The sequence below is a fragment of the Sphaerodactylus townsendi genome, linkage group LG01 (genome assembly GCF_021028975.2).
Source record: "Sphaerodactylus townsendi isolate TG3544 linkage group LG01, MPM_Stown_v2.3, whole genome shotgun sequence".
NCBI lineage: Eukaryota > Metazoa > Chordata > Lepidosauria > Squamata > Sphaerodactylidae > Sphaerodactylus > Sphaerodactylus townsendi.
Genome location: NC_059425.1, coordinates 133,721,515 through 133,739,094, shown reverse-complemented (window position 1 = coordinate 133,739,094; position 17,580 = coordinate 133,721,515). Strand labels below are relative to the sequence as shown.

Below are 17,580 nucleotides of genomic sequence, written 5' to 3'. Positions count from 1 at the left end.
TGTATTAGTACCACAACATGTAGGAACATCAGCAGAACTTTCTGAAGGGCTCCCAGCACTCTCGGAAGACCTCAAAGGAACCTTGTCAAGCCAGTCCAATATTGTTTATTGCCTTTATATTGTTACAGCAAAAGTTTGCCTAAGGCCATCCGTGTAGTTCATTATAGAGCTGGGAACTTGCAGCTCACAGCTGGTTCTCTTAAACACTACGCTACATAAACAATTCTAAAGCCTCTCTCTCTCTCTCTCTCTGGCTTGGGCATGGCTCAAGTGATGAGAGTACTGTGTTGTGGGCAGTTTTATAAGTTCCTCAGAACACAAAGGCAATTAAAGTCACTTACACATACCTTAAGCCCTGACTTAGACAGTCCAGGCTAGCCTGATCTTGGAAGCTAAGCAAGGTCAACTCATTTAGTACTTGGATGGGGAACCACCAAGGAAGTTGAGGGTTGCTACTCACAGGTAGGCAACGGCAAAACACCTGTCTCTTGTCTTGAAAAACCTATGGCACTGCCATAACTCAGTTGTGACTTGATGTAATTTCCAACTCCCACCCACAGATCCTAAACCAACCTTCAACACAAGGAAAGTATAATGGAAACATGAAAAGGATTTTGAAAAGGAACCACAAAAAAGCTGGGATATACAGCAGTTCAAAATGCCAGCAGAAGACTCTATATACCTGATTCATGCACGTGTGTCCTGCAAATGTCGCAGGACTGTCAATCCTCCTTCCCTTACTTCCCATATTATACAGCAAACCATTTAAAGGATGAAGGAGCCTGTTTTGCCTGCAGAGTTTGCTCAGGACTGTGACTTATCAATGTCAAGATCTCCACAAAGATGCAGAGCAGATTCCACCCTGAAAGTCAACTTACTTGTCTTGTCTGTGCAGCTGCTGAGCAATAACATTCAGATTTATTCTGAATTAGCATAAATTATTCTGATTACAAAATATTAATGAGAACAGAGCTAGAATAGTTTCCTAAAGACACTGTTCAAACAGGGCAGAGCTGTAGTGGAACGTTAGCTACAGGAAAAGGAGTGTCCCCTTCCTTCTGGCGGGAACCACGAGGGAGAGAAGAAGCCAAACGAAACAAACTTGCCCCACAAATCCAAACCTTTTCTAGTTTCTGAACCTTCATGCAATTGCTACAAACCAAAGGCCACTTTTCATACTACAGTTTCATATATACTGACAAGTACATGAGCATGCATATGTGCATTTTTAATGAGATCTTCTCTTCTGCAGGTAACTTTTTCTAGACTGATGCACAAGCCTAACAGAAGACTGGATTAAGAACAACATAAGAACATAAGAACTAGCCTGCTGGATCAGACCAGAGTCCATCTAGTCCAGCACTCTGCTACTCGCAGTGGCCCACCAGGTGCCTTTGGGAGCTCACATGCAGGAGGTGAAAGCAATGGCCTGCTGCTGCTGCTGCTGCTCCTGAGCACCTGGTCTGCTAAGGAATTTGCAATCTGAGATCGAGGAGGATCAAGATTGGTAGCCATAGATTGACTTCTCCTCCATAAATCTGTCCAAGCCCCTTTTAAAGCTATCCAGGTTAGTGGCCATCACCACCTCCTGTGGCAGCATATTCCAAACACCAATCACACGTTGCGTGAAGAAGTGTTTCCTTTTATTAGTCCTAATTCTTCCCCCCAGCATTTTCAATGAATGCCCCCTGGTTCTAGTATTGCGAGAAAGAGAGAAAAATGTCTCTCTGTCAACATTCTCTACTCCATGCATAATTTTATAGACTTCAATCATATCCCCCCTCAGGCATCTCCTCTCCAAACTAAAGAGTCCCAAATGCTGCAGCCTCTCCTCATAAGGAAGGTGCTCCAATCCCTCAATCATCCTCGCTGCCCTTCTCTGCACTTTTTCTATCTCTTTGATATCCTTTTTGAGATGTGGCGACCAGAACTGAACACAGTACTCCAAGTGCGGTCGCACCACTGCTTTATATAAGGGCAAGACAATCCTTGCAGTTTTATTATCAACTCCTTTCCTAATTATCCCCAGCATAGAGTTTTTTCACAGCTGCCATGCATTGAGTTGACATTCCCATGGAACTATCCACTAAGACGCCCAAATCCCTTTCCTGGTCTGTGACTGATAGCACTGACCCCTGTAGCATGTATGTGAAGTTTGGATTTTTTGCCCCTATGTGCATCACTTTACATTTAGCTACATTGAACTGCATTTGCCATTTCTTAGCCCACTCACCTATTTTATCAAGGTCCGCTTGGAGCTCTTCGCAATCCTTTGTGGTTCTTACCACCCTACATAATTTGGTATCATCTGCAAACTTGGCCACCACACTATCCACCCCTACTTCCAGGTCATTTATGAATAAGTTAAAGAGCACTGGTCCCAAAACGGATCCTTGGGGGACACCACTCCCTACATCTCTCCATTGTGAGAACTTCCCATTTATACCCACCCTTTGTTTCCTGTTCCTCAACCAGTTTTTAATCCATAGGAGGACTTCCCCTCTTATTCCTTCATTGCTCAGTTTTCTCAACAGTCTCTGGTGAGGAACTTTGTCAAAAGCCTTTTGGAAATCCAAGTAGACAATGTCCACTGGTTCCCCCTTATCCACATTGTCTTGCACTGACATTTTTCAAGCAGATAGTCTGAATATGTACTCTTATGTTAAAAATAGACACGTCTTCATACATGTACATCTCATCTTATGCACAATTTAAAAGTTAGACATAAATGCAAGCCATGGGAGTTTTATTTTTTAAAATTAAGAATTCCTCATGATACCCTCATGATAGTCCCATGATAGCCTCAGTCCTGTTGAATGACGCTACTTTCTTTGAACATTATCTACCACTGAGTGCTAGAGAATACCATGCTTCTCGCAGAGAAGATTAGGTATATGCTTTTTCAGTTATTTGGAAGGATCATCGAGCAACTTGTAACCCAAGCCCCCACCCCCTAAAAAAATCACACTAACCACTTTTTGACCCAGCATGACTGGCCTTGAGGGATCATTTTCCTTGGCAAGACAATACATCCTCTTCTAAGAAAAATACCTGCGAAAGCTCAGCACTCTCCCTCTCTACAATTCATTGGCTCCCTCTAACCACAAACATTTCCAGCTCTTGTTTCAGAAGCAGATTAACCCTATAATCAGTTTCTATGGCCACTCTCTGCTTGCTACATTTCATTTTCTAATTGCTCTTTTAGGTGGATTCATTGCATCTATTTCTTTCAGGCCTGCAAAACATTTAAGACTTTTCTATTCCACCACAAATGGAGTGGGATTCTGCATCATTTCCTGCCCTCCTTTTCACTAGCAACAGGGAGATATGGAGAATGAGAGCATGCATACCTATGAGATTACCTCTTAGACCTTCATGGTTAGCTGACTTGCAATTAACTGACCATTTGAGAGAAAGATGTGTAGATTAATATTCCCCCCCACCCCCAGCCCTGTCCATGTTAGAAAGTTTCATATTTCAATGACAGGGGAATGATTGCATATACTGTACCTCCTCTGGCAGGCTGACCACCAGGTCATTTTCTGTCTGCCCGACTAACACCTGCAAGAAGTATTCGCTGCATGCTGCCAGCACAGCCCGGTGGGCTCGGAACTCTTTCCCCTCCACAATCAAAGTCACATCACAGAGAATATCCTGCTTCCGCTGGTCATTGAGGCACAGGAGGATATTGGTACAATGGACTGTTGACTCATACACATACATGGGGGATTCAGTCTTCTCATCCACAGACATTCCGTTCACACCCTAAAATAGAAACAACAAACAATAAGGGAGATAGGCCTGGAGAGTTATCACAGTACTTGCAAAGAAAGGAAGATTACATCATAATTTCTGTGTCCTGCATGATTTAGCCAGCTCTCTGCGGAACTGCTGATCAGCAGTTCAATTCTTAGCCAGAACAAAGAGCTCAAGAAATACGATATATATACACACACATGGAAACAGCAACTGCACTACATTCTCTTGCTCTACCCACAATATTGAATCAAGGACAGTTTTTAAAACACATGAAAGGCTTCGACTCAGCTCACCTTTGAATAGATATGAGCTTGGGATGGGGAAGGGAAGAAAAAGAAAACAAATAAGAAAAAGAAACAAATAATTTATGAAAGTCTTTTGGCACAGATACGTAACCCAAGGATGTTTCATTTTAATATTATGGTACAAAGTTGGAGTTTATTAGCACTATTTACAATCAATTGCCATGATCCAAAATTCTGTGGAGTGTTCAATGCAAAGGAATATAACTACTACTGAATATGAAGTTGTCAACTGTTCAGTTTTATTTTAAAAAGTTAAGCCTTTTTACAGGACTGTTGCTAATTCACAAAATAAAAACCTAAACCAAACAACATAAAATAGTTTTAAAAAATCAAATCTCACTGCACAGAAGTGATAGAAGAAGACATTTTAGGAAAAGAAATAACGGAACATTTATGGATGGATGTACTCCAAAGTACAAGCATCAGGAAACATGGAAAAACAAACAAGGCTTTATTAAAATGGAGGCCACAAAAGAATATCACCGGAAATACTGCTGCACTGAACAAGATCAATGTAAAAATGACATATGACAGAATGAAAATTAAACCAATCCTCTCTTGGTCAAAGATCTTACACTAGTCTATAACAGTGGCTTGGTAGCCACATGTGGTTCCCTGACATAACATCTATGGTTCTTTGGAGCATTGGTCCCCCCATGTGTCTATTCTCCCCCCACCTCATTCCAAGAAAACGACCAAGGTTATTGTGGTTGGCAAATAGTTCCCAACTTGAAACAGCTGCTGCTGTAGGGACAGCCCTGAGTTGTGGGGCTCGTGCTTGGGATATAGGTAACAACCCTCCATCCACTTTGCAGCCTTCCAATCCAGCATCTAGGGAGCTGCCATGAAAAGAGCAAGCTGGCCATAGTGGGGTATAAATGGTTTTACTGATCTTTCTCCATGACCAGCTCCTCTCCTCTGGGAACTCTGTCCCTTATACTGAGAAGAGAGCTAGAAGGCAAGAAAGCGAAACCCTTCCCCTAACTCCAGGTACACGAGGGCAAAGGTTCAGTAGTAATTGGGAGGGTCAATCCTACATGATCAGAAGGAATCAGGTAATTTACACGGTTACAGTAATACATTTCATATTAACAGTTATATCCAATGTTATTGTTTGTACGTGTTTGGTAGGGTGGTGGTTTGGGCACAGGGCATACAGTAGTCATATGGCTCACTAGTTGATTGTAATTGCAAAACTGACTCTCTGTAAATTAAAGAGGGAGTACCACTGGTCTACATGGTATAGAGGGAAAATGGAACTGGCATTTAATTTTACTGACTGCTGTATTTGTCTTGTAGTACTGACACACAAATACCCTTTTTGAAAACCAAACTTCAGGCAGGCAACTATTCTCTCTTCTTTCTTTTTTTGATTCTTCAAGTTTCTACTATCAGAATCACGTTTGAAAACAGCAGGCAACCCAGATGTAACGTGACAGATTAAAAAAAAAAGTCATGGTAAATGAATTGTTCATATTTCTTCACATTTTCATGCCATGTGAATATCAAATACAGAAGTCAAAGAAGTAGTTCAGTGAGGGTGGTCAAGAGGATTAGCAAATAGCCAAGATGAGGAGGGACTGCAAAAAAAGGAGGATGCTCTAAGAAGGGTATAAATAAGAAATGACGTCAGAGACATAAAAATAATGTTCTTATTTGAAGAATGAAAAAGTGCATTTTCTCCCTCACTTGTAAAAAATATGTTGCTGGAAAAAGGGCTGCAGACTGTGTCTGAGAGTCATAGCCAACATTGCAACTGGTCCTTCCTCATTAACCTTTCCCCCTCATCACTGTTGATAAGAGGCCAGCAGAATGCAAGATCAAACAAACTTCCATGAGATTGGAACTCAAGGTCCCATTTTACATTGTACTGCATATCTGAAGCATACCAAGTTATTCTGAAGTCAGAATTTTCCATGCACACCTCAGAGGTGAAGCAAAATTTATGATGTCAAGAAGGAATTTGGTAAATTAAAATTTAAAAAAGTAAATTAAAAGCTGATATAGCAAAAATACAAATGTATTTATTCAAATTAAAACCAAAACTTCATAATAGAAGGTCCACAACAGCCTGCCTTATGTCTATAAAATCACATATATAAAATAAATAACATAAAATATAAAATATAATATACCTATTACTCCGGACTTAAAGAAATTCTATTTGACTGAGGTGTTAAAGGATGCTGACACAACAAAATTTGGCTTGATTGGCATGATTGGTACATGATTTTATACCTTTTAAGCAGAGGCATAGCTGGGCCATACTGCACCCGGTGCCCACTCTGTGTTTTCTGCCGCCCCCTCCGCGGTGCCTGCCCCCCCTCCAGCATCCACACTTACCTTAGTGAAACAGTGCAGACTGGAGAAGCAACCTGTTCCCTTCAGGCTGAAAATGGCCTGGTGGGAACTACACTTCCCATGAGACCTTGGGGCTCGCAAGGTCTCCTGGGAAGTGTAGTTCCCACCAAACGTTCAACCTGAAAGGAACAAGAGCTAAGCCTGCACTGTTTCCTAAAATGAAATGAGAGAGAAAAAGCCGCAGGGGGGTGTTGCAGGGTGGGTGGGGCAGGGGGAGATTTTGTGCTCCTCAGGTACACACCCGGTGCAACGCGCACCCCCCTGTCCCCTGGTAGCTCCGCCTCTGCTCTTAAGTGGACATTGGTTTCATGTTGAAGATCTGGGTGCTACTGGTGCATAAATCTCAAATTACTTATCTCAGTCATTTAAATTGTTCATTTGTACTTTTTGTCGGGTAGTAACACTTTATATTACCACTTTTGACCGCTGAAGAAGGACAAAGGATCAAAATGTGTTTGGTTCTGAGTCTTAAAGTGTGACATAGGACTTTGTGATTTTATACATATAAGGCAGGCTATTCTGGGCCTTCTACTATGAAATTATGCTGTTAATTTGAATTAATGCATTTGTATTTTTGCTATATAGCGGTTTTTAATTTAGTGGCCCTAATTCCTTCTTGATCTTTAGGTGCTTAATTCTTTGTTTGGGTTAAGTTTTTGTCCCCTCTTTTCTTTGTTTGTGCAAAATCTATGATGACCATGAATAATGCTTGGCTGCCAAGTCTGGCTTTATGGACTTTCAGTTATCACAGAAGTTGCGTCATGGTAACTTTCTTCACAGTTCCATCATAAAGCGAAACCTCACAGCACATGATAGGGGCAAGACTTTATCACAGTCATGCAGCCAAAAAGATGTTTTGTAGGAAGTAACACTTCAGCTATGCTACTTTGAGCAAGGTTTCATGGGTAAAGTACTTAAAGATACATCTATTTAAACATATTCTTTTGGTGCTTAAGTGAGTTTGGCTAAGATATACTGCCGTCACCAGCCTACCAAAAATGGAATCCTTGCAGCTAATTTTCTATAACCACTTGTAAAATTAATACTGTATGTGCAAGCCATTATATAGTGCTTACCCTACGTCTATTTCATCTCTTCAGCTGACTTGTGATGGTGACTTGGGGGGTGTGGGGGAATGGCAAGAAACTCTGATTGACAGGAAGGAGAAAGTGAGAGAGTGTAAGCTTGAAATTCATTAACATATTATTATCTGAACCAACTCTAACCCACAAGATGTCAATCACAGAAAGAATAACGTTCCGGCAAGTAGCCGCAAATCCCAGGAAGGAAGATATTTTCAAACAAAGATTTAAATTGGATCAGAAACATACACGTGTCTGTTAAGTGCCATCAAGTTGCTTCTGACTCATGGCGACGCCATGAATCTATCCCTTCCAAATTGAATCTATCCCTTCCCAAATGACCTATTATTAAAAGCTTTGCAAACTGAAAGCCATGGCTCCAATCCATGCCATATTGGTTCTCCCTCTTTTCCTGCTGCCTTTGACTTTTCCTGGCATTATTGTCTTATACCCATGTTAATGAAAATTATTTATTAACGTAATAATTCCCCATGTATCAAGATATGCTTTTGCTAATATCCTAGGCAGAATTGGAAGGGTACAATCTCTAATGTGAAGTTCTTCTGTGCAGGTGACAGCCACTGTGCATTAGCCTATCCAGGTGGATCAAGTCAAAGTTATGAAGATTTCTTGAGATTAAGGGCTGTAGACAATTTATATGTTAGTAAATGCTGAAGCACGGAACACTTTACAACCATATAAGGTTACCAGTGGGGGGGGTGGGGGAGGGGGGGGGTGGGGGGGGGGGGGGGGGTCGGGGGGGCGGGGGGGGGGGGGGGGTGGGTGGGGGGGCGGGGGGGGGGGGGGGTGGGGGGGTGGGGGGGGGGGGGGGGGGGGGGTGGGGGGGGGGTGGGGGGGGGTGGGGGGGTCGGGGGTGGGGGGGGCGGGGGGGGGGGGGGGGGGGGGGGGGGGGGGGTGGGGGGGGGGGGGGGGGTTGTGGGGGGAGGGGCGGGTGGGGGGGGGGGGGGGTTGGGGGGGGGGGGTGTGGGGGGGGCGGGGCGGGGGGGGGGGGGGGGGGGGGGGGGGGCGGGGGATTGGGGGGGGGGGGGGTTGGGGGGGGGGGGGGGGGGGGGGGGGGGGGGGTTTGGGGGGGGGGGGGGGGCCTGGGGGGGGGGGGGGTTTGGGGAACTTATTCATAAATGACCTGGAAGTAGGGGTGGGTAGTGTGGTGGCCAAGTTTGCAGATGATACCAAATTATGTAGGGTGGTGACAGGGAACCACAGAAAGGTTCTGAGAACTCCAAAGCGGACCTTGATGAATTAGAAGTGCATTGAGTGGAAGGCTAAGAAATGCTTAAAAAATTCTGGTTCAATGTAGCGAAATGTAAAGTGATGCACGTGAGGGGCAAAAAATCCAAACTTCACATACCTGCAGCTACAGGGGTCATTACCTCAGTCCCTGTGAACCAGAAGAGAAGGGATTTAAATCTTAGTTGTGTGCAGTTCCTTAGGAGATATCCAGCATCCAATGCATGTGAGGGGTAAAGGTAGAGCACTCTATGCTACTGGGGATAGTGGGAGAGGAGGTAGGAAGATAAAACTACAAAGATTGTGTCATGCCCTTATATATAAAGGCAACCGTGGTCTGACACTTGGAGTACTGTGTGTTGTTCAGTTCTGAGTATACATCTCTCAAAGGATATCGAGAGAGATAGAAAGAAGAGGTCTGAGAGAGACAGCGAGGGATGATTGGAAAGGATTGGAGCACCTTCCTTATGAGGAGAGGCTGCAGCGTTTGGGGACTCTTTAGTTTGGAGAGGCGTCCCCAAGGGGATATGATTGCAGAGTCCTATATATAAAATTATGCATAGGGTAGAAAATGTTGACAGAGAATTTTTCTCTCTTTCTCTGTCTACTAGAACAAGGGAGGCATTCATTACAGAAAATGCTGGGAAGAATTAGGGACTAATAGAAAGGAAGCACTTCTTCTAGCGTGGGGATTGGTGTTTGGAGATATATGCTGCTACAGGAGGTGAGTGAGTGTAGCCCACTAACCTGGATAGAAAAACTTCACAAAAAGGGGAGAAAGCCTTGAGACCTTAGATTTATGGAGGAGAAAGTCAATCTATGGCTGCCAGATCCTCCTTGATCTCAGATTACTGTAATGCATTAGCAGACCAGGTGCTCCAAACCTTGTGGCAGCAGAGAGCCATTGCTTTCACATCCACCATGTAGGCTCTAAAAGAGCACCCTGGTGGGCCACTCTGAGTATGAGAGGAGATATGGACTAGATGGACTCTGGTCTGATCCAGCAGGCTAGTTCTTATGTTCTTATGTTCTTATGTTCTTACCAGTTTTGGGGAGTATATTAGAAAACCCAATTAATTACCAATTACAACATCCAAAAACATGAATATAAAAATAGAAATAATGAAAATGTAATTATATGTTATTATTATGATTCTTTAGCTGTTGCAAATACGATACAAGACTGATTTAGATTAATAATTCATTCAGCAATAACGTATCAGGAAAAGATAATTATACAGCGCCACAATTCTCACGCTGATTTCAGTAATTACAGATTACAACAGTGTTAGCAATTTTTAAAAGGTTAGGGAGCGGCACTAATTTGCTATGTCATCCTCAGCTACATTAATATCTCTTTCTTGGAGCACCAAAGATAATTGGAAATACAATAATGGGTCAAGATGGGCTACATGGCCTTACGCTCATATCTACTGGCAGACATGCTTCACACTGTACATTATCAACCACTGATAATCATCTGTTCAAACTGTTTACATAACCTGTACATGCAGGGTAAAGATTGTCGAGCAGTACAAAACAACTAAAATAATAAAAGGATATGGCATCATCCAAACAAACAAGTATGCACTTGCAAATCCTTGCAGATCTCACTGGAACACATTTTTATAAATGAAATAAAGGCCACTTTGACAGCGACGAGTGTGCAGACAGAAATGAAAAGGGTCTAATAGCTGATACATAGCAGACTGTGAAAAGTCACAGAAACAAATAGAGGGAATATAGGCTGGAGAGTTTCATATGCAGAACCAAGAAATTTGACTTTGTTATAGAAATCATGGCTGCTTCCACACTTAACTAAATAACATACTGGTGCCCGGGGAGGAGAGGGAGCAGCCCCAAATTGTGGAAGAAGACACAGAAACCCAAATGTGTGGGTAAAATTTGGCCACAACCATTTTATTGGTGTGCTGGCAAAAGGAAGCAGAGGTGCAGCATAGGAGACTGATCCGGAACTGGGCAGCACGTCTGCTGTCCCGCCGTAATAACTTTCCCCTAGCCCAATGCATGGGGGGAAACACCAATGCCCAGAGCAGCAAGATAGTGGGAGCCATCTGGGCGCTGGCCTCTGGATGAACTCCCTTTGCTGACAGGGGGCACCAGCAGTGTTGGGATTCAAAGAGATCAACCACTGGTTCACCCTCTGCCATGCGTCCCTGCTGCGCCCCTGCCCACTTACCTGGCTGCTGCGCCCCCGCCCCCGTTCCAATGTTGGGCAGGGGGGAGGCGAGGGAAGATGGCGGCTTCAGGGGGCCAGCTATGGAGCAGCCATCGAGGGAGTGCTGGGAGGCCTGCTGCAGGGCAGGCCACCCTGGCAGGCAGTGCCAGTGGCATAACCCAGAGGCATGCAGCCCTAGGCATGAGGCTCGGGGGGCTGGCTAGCTGCTGATCAGGCTACACATGTGGGGTGGCCTGCCCTGCTGGCGCTCCAGCAGGCCTCCCAGCCCTCCCCAGAAGGTCGTGTGCCATGGCACTACCCAAGGCCAGACCAGGCGCGCAGCCCAATTTGTGGCTGCCCTGGGGTGGTGCCATGGTGGGATTCAGCCAGTTAGCTACCAGTTCAGAGAACCGGTGCGATCTGGCTGAATGACATCTCTGGGCATGAGCCACCAGCAGCCCCCGCCTGGGCATGTGGTTCACAGGCTCGCTCCACCCCCCAGACGTCTTATGGAGGCCCACACCAAATGCGGAGGGCTGGCACGCAGGTTTCTCCTTCCCTGAATGGATCAGTCCCCACGCGCAATCTGCAAAAGAGCAAGGCCATCTCGCTCCTACCAAAGCTTCCTAAGCCAACAACCAATCACATAAAGCAGATCTGATGCTGTGCAGCCAAAGGTCCATACTCGATTTCGACAGATGCAAGCTGTCATTCCTATATAGCGTTGAAAGACGAAACAACATGTCCAGGCGGGGGATGCACCTGCCCCCCCCAAGATTGCACAAGGTGTGACACTATCATATTGGTCCTGTGTTTGGCCAGGTCCACTTTCTCCAAGGCCAATGCCCCACACCATACTTGACACTCCAATAGGTGTGACCAGCACATCATGAATTTCAAGTCCAACACCATGTGGCGAGCCAGCAACACACTCTTTTCTACAGGCAGATCATTCTCTCCTGGCTGGATGATCAAGGGGTGAGGTGGTCTGTGCCTTGCAACTGTTCCATCCAGTATTGGCAGTGAGACCTCCCAACACATCCCTCTCTGTCCCATCCAAAACATGGTTGCGTGGCTGGCGAGGCCAAGGTCTCTCCCCCAACCAGAAGACGAGGCATACTTGGCAGCCCAAAGGACAATGCTGTGGCTGACAATCCAGATAGTCCTGCGATGGCCTGAAGGAAGACGTTGGTGCTCAATTGAGAAGAGGTGCGGGATGACCCAGCCTGCTCATATAAGGCCACGCCCCCAACGGTTCCAGGCATGTCACTTGCTCGTGCCGGCAGCTAGGCAGCCCAGCCCCCAAGCTGGGCTAGATCCTGGCACTGAGCCCTGCCCCTCTTCCTGGCAGCAACAGTGGCCAAGGTAAATCTCAGTCGCACTTTATTGTTGTGTTGTAGCAATGGCTTTGTATGAATGATTACTACTAGGCAGTGATAGCACAATATCCATCTATGTGTGGATGCAGTCCAACAGAAAGCCAGAATGCCTTGTAAATGTATAAACAGTCCCAAAGAACTGGGAAATAAGCTGGGCTGTGGTGGGGCTCATTGTTTAAATCGAAGATTGGTCTCTGTTTATTTCTCTGATGTAGAAATATAAATTGTAGACTATGATCTACTTGATTTTAAATAGTATCTATTTATTGTTTTATTGGTTGTACGCCGCACTGAGCCCTTTCTGGGAATGGGCGGCCTAGAAGTTCAAAAAAATAATTTAAAAAATCCTTCTAAGCCCAGTGACTTTGATGGGATTTGAACATAACTCTGTTTAGGACTACACTGTTAAAGTGCTACATTTATTTTGACATTAGTACTTTTTACAGTTCTAAAACCTGCTGCTACCATATGACGAAATCAAGCCTGGGAGAGCCACGCTTGTTTCTGTAAAACCTGGGTTCTTTCTTCCAATAACTCCAAAGCAGCTGAGTTCTCAAGGATTTTATGGTGAAAATTCAAAACAAAGAAATAAAAATAAACTTCAGTTACAGAAATTTCTCAGCTAAGCACATTCTTGTTGTTCCTGTTCAAACCCCAAACCAAGAGAGATGCTTCTTCGGACTATGTCCATGATGGAATGCCCTTTCCCTTTGTCTCTTACCCATCAGGAAAACTCCCCTCCTTGCCATGCGGCCCTCCAACCCTTTGGTGCCCATTTTTAAGCACATCCCAAGCAGCAGTCTCCAGAAATATATTGTACTAGCATTGAGACTCTCCATATACATGTTAAGACATATACAAATGTCATTGTCTCACTCCAGTCTTCCATTATTGGGCAAGGTGCTAGAGCAGGTGGTTGCTTCTCAGTTCTAGGAGCTCTAGGAAGAGATTGATTTTAATGGACTCATTTCAATCTGGCTTCAGGCTGAGGTTTGGAACAGAGACTGCTTTGGTCACCTTGACTAATAACCTCTATTGAAAACTAGATGGGGGAATGTGACCCTGCTTGTTCTGTTGAATCTCTCAGCAGCCTTTGATACTATCAACCATAGTGTCCTATGGAGCTGCCTCTCAGCACTGGAATGAATGCCCTGTTGCAGTGATTCAAGTTTTATCGGGAATGTGTGTCTGTGTGCAATCTCAGAAGGTGGTTCTGGGATATTCCGGCCATTGACCTGTGGGGGTTCTGCAGAGTTCAATCTTGTGCCTCATTCTGTTCATTATCTATTTGAAGCCAATGGGAGAGGTATGGGTTATGGTGCCACCAACATGGAGATGATACATGACTCTCCCTTTCTTTTCCAACTATTCTGAAGATGCAGTTGATGTTAAGAACCAGTATGTAGACATCAATGGGCTGGATGAGGATGAACAAGCTGAAATTTAATCCTGACAAAGTTCTCTGGGTTAGTGGAAAGGCAGACCATGGGCTTGAGATATCTCCTGTCTTGGATGCTCGTCTTGAAAAGCCAGGTTTGCAGACGGGGTGTCATGGGCTGGCTGCCAAGGGCTGCTTTCATTTTTCAACCTGACAGATGTCCCCACGCTCTCTGGCGAGGGGGGTGGGAACAAGGGGCCATGACACTGGGAGTGTTGTGGCTGCCCAGGGGTGGTGCCATGGTGGGATTCAGCCAGTTAGCTACCAGTTCAGAGAACCGGTGCGATCTGGCTGATAAGACTAAGATAAGACTAGTCGCCTTAGAAAGCCAGGTTGCTGGGGTGACTCAGAGGGTTTTTTTATAACCATTGATTTATTTATACTGTAAGGCACCATGAGTTCCATAAGGAAGGAAGCTGGCTACTAAATGTTTTAAATGAATAAATAAAACAAGAATGAAATCCATGAAATCCAACCAAGTTCATGCAAAACATTCACTTTATAAAAGTTTTTTTTGAACTATTTTTTATGGAATCTGTAATGTTTCACTTCTCCTTAAGTGGGGACTTACGAAGTGAAACAATTAAGGTATTGTGGTGTTATTTACAGAGATTTCTATAAGCTTTGAAATTATTTTGCCCTACATACACATTCTTATATTCAGACTGTGATGAAAATTCTTAAGAGGCTTGGATCCTCCTATGCACTATGACTACAGCAAGTAGTCACAGATATGCTTCTGTAACCTCACAGCTGGATTATTGCAATATGCTCTGTGTATGAAACAACAACTGTTTCACAGTGATGCAGCCCAGTTCAGGGTGCTGGTCAGTATTTGGAAGGGAGACCACCAAAGAATTCTAGGGTTATGACAAGGAGACAGACCACAGTTCAGGGCGCTGGTTATGACCTTTAAAGCCCTTTATAACCTGGAACCCAAATATTTGAAGGACTGAAGAATGTGAAGGATTGTCTCCTTCCATATGTCTTTGTGAGCCAACTATGGTCATCAGGTTGTCATCTGTTGGCAATCTCACAACTTAGGGTGACCCACTGAGAACTGACCAGAAGCCCAGGCCTTTTCCATCATGGTTGTGAGGGGGCCCCCTCCTTGGAGATCTTCAGGAGGCACAACAAGGCTTGCCTGTTTGTCAGGTCCTTTGAGGGAGTCTGAATTGGCAGGCATCTTTTAAGGAGGGAGGGATTGAGGAGTTTTTTTGTTTTATTTTTGCCTTAAACTGAAAAAAATATTTTAAATGCCCTGAACCCCAAGGAAAGGTGCGATGTTTCAATAAACAAAAAAAAACAATAAAAATGCCACCTGTTGCTGAGACAGCCAAGTTCCCAGGAATAACTGTCACACTTCATCAAAGACTTGTTTTGTGACTCTACAGCATCACCGCCCCCCCCCCCCCGAAATAAATGACTAGTGCTTAGGGGACAATAACCTGACATTCACTCAGGAAATGTCCAGAATAATACATACAATGCCAGATAAAGTAATCAATTGGTACAGATAAACTCATATCCTAGCAATCTGAATCAAGTAACTTCCATTGTAGATCCTTTATAATTAGGTTTTTTTAAAAAAACCTAATAATAATTTTTAAAATCTGATGCTTTCATATTTCTTCAGGTATCACCTCATGTACGTAGAGAAACTTAGGATCCCAAACCAAGGTCAGGAGGTTATGTAAGTGTTAAGTCACATATATGGCTCTGTTGTGGGAACAACTGACTTTCTGTTAATAAAACTGAACATTCCAAAGTCACCCTAGGAGATTGCTGTACAATGATATATACTTATACAAGCACGGCTTCTGAAATGTGCTTTATGCCAAAGACCTGTCAAGCTAAAACCCATACAGGAAATTGCGCTTGTTTCTTTTAATGTCAAATATGCCTTAAATTCTTAACTACTAGAGCAAAGTTGATTTTTAAAAAATTTAATTGTTGTGGGATAAAAGGAGAAGATTTATTTTGCTAGTACCAAGAGAGTTATATAGGTAAGACCATAAAAATGAACATGAAAAGCCTTTAGAGGCGGACTCAATGTTTGTGCAAGTGTCTTCAGCATGAAATTTGCCTGTACGACAAGGAGATGGTCTGGAGCTGAAGGTCAAAAGGAAAAGTAAGAGAAGAAAAGGATCATGCAGCCTAGTGAATGTAACGCAGCCATAGGGGAGAGTGGGAGCATGGAGGTCAGCCAAGATGAATGAGGGAAGAGAAAGGGGACCAAAATAACAGGCAGGAGAACAAAGTTCAAAGTCAGAGAAAGGCAAATGTGGATCAGAGGTTGTAATAAGCAAGTGAACAGGGCAAAACCTTCTTTGTAGTGCAGAAATAGAGGTACAATAAAACCAATGAAGCCTAGCTGCATGAAAGACAGTGAAATGGAAACACATGGACAAAGAATAGCCAGTTTTCAGTGTGCACAGGGATGTCAAACTCATTTATTATGAGGGCCAGATATGACACAAATGTGACTTGGTCAGGCCGGGTCCAGGGTGTGTGTGGCTGCCTTGGCTGGCAAGCCCCGAGTAAGCTCACCAGCTCAAATAAGCATAGGGGTGTGTATATGTGGGGCTGCCTGGGCTGTCAAATCCACAGCAGGCTCACCAGGCCAGAAAGTAACTGGGAGAGGTTGTTGGCATGGGGGGGGGGGGGGGGGGCTGCCTCAGTTGGCGAGTGCACAAAAGCCTTGCCAGCCCAGATCAGCATTGGGGAAGGTGATTGGCACAGTGAGGGATGGCCGCCTTAGCTGGTGAGCCTTCATTAGGGGTAGGGGGGCTACCTTGGCTGGTGAGCATGCAGTGGACTCACTAGCCCAGAATGGCATTGGAGGAAGTGGTTGGAACTGGAGAGGGAGTGACTACCTCATCTGACAAGCATGCAGCAGGCTTGCAAATCCAGATCAGCATGTTGTGTGTGGGGTGGTGGTGGTGGTGTTACGATGAGTGCTAGCAGAGATAGTCAGCTCTGGGGGAGCCTGCCACAGTGGGCTCACTTGGCCAGATTGGGAGCAGGGTGGGTAGGTGCCTGTACAGAGGCGTAGTGGGGGGAAATGGTGCCTGGGGCAAAATGGTGCCCCCGCGCCCCATGGTAGCTACATCCCACGCCCCATGGTAGCTATACTTGCTTTACTTATCTGTGTGCAAGACCAAGCTGTGGTCCCTTAGGTAGCCTGGAGTGGGGGAATCTCTCCAGGGCAGAAGGGCCCAGGGTGTGGCTGCAGCATGCCGAGTGAGCAGCATGGCTGGAGAGGGACAGAGCCATGGCGGCCCTGCCTCCCTGCCTGGCGTGGCCAAATGGGAAGGCCCTCTCCCCGGCCAGCGCGCCGTCCGCAGCGCTGGCCACGCTGCTCTTGGCCCTGGGCGCGCTGGCTGAGCCTTCTCCTGCAGGCCCAGCCCCCAAGGTGTGGTCCTGCAGGCCAGGCCGCAGCACCTCTTCCCATTCGGGTGCGCCAGGCAGGAAGGTGGTGCCAGGGCCGGCTGACCCTGCAGGAGAAGACTCAGTAGGTGTGCCCAGGGCCAGAGGCAGCTGGTGCTCCAAAGGGCTGGTCAGGGAGAGGCTGGCCCCAGTGCCACCTCCTTGCCTGGAGCACTCAAATGGGAAGGCCCTCTCCCTGCCAAAGTGGCGCCTTCCGCCTTGCTTCCAGCCAAGCCCGCTCCAGGCCCTCAGGCAGTGATAGCTGAGCCTTCCCCCTTGACTAGGCCTGTCCTGGGGAGACTTCTGTCCTGTAGGACGCAGTTGGGGAATGGAGGAAAAGTGTGGGGGCACCCCCATGTGACCCAAATGGCCTCCGCCTGGGACATGTGACCCCACATGT

General features: G+C 45.4%; 1 protein-coding gene across 2 annotated transcripts in view; it reads right to left on the bottom strand.

Annotated features, from left to right (window-relative positions):
* Window positions 1-17,580, bottom strand: part of BACH2 (BTB domain and CNC homolog 2) — a 204,197-nt gene that overhangs the window by 43,791 nt on the left and 142,826 nt on the right. For both annotated transcript variants that reach the window (XM_048494309.1, XM_048494317.1), the window contains exon 3: window positions 3,511-3,765. In XM_048494309.1, coding sequence (XP_048350266.1) covers window positions 3,511-3,753 — 243 coding nt within the window. In that variant the 5' untranslated portion in view covers window positions 3,754-3,765. The remainder of the gene's footprint in view (window positions 1-3,510; window positions 3,766-17,580) is intronic.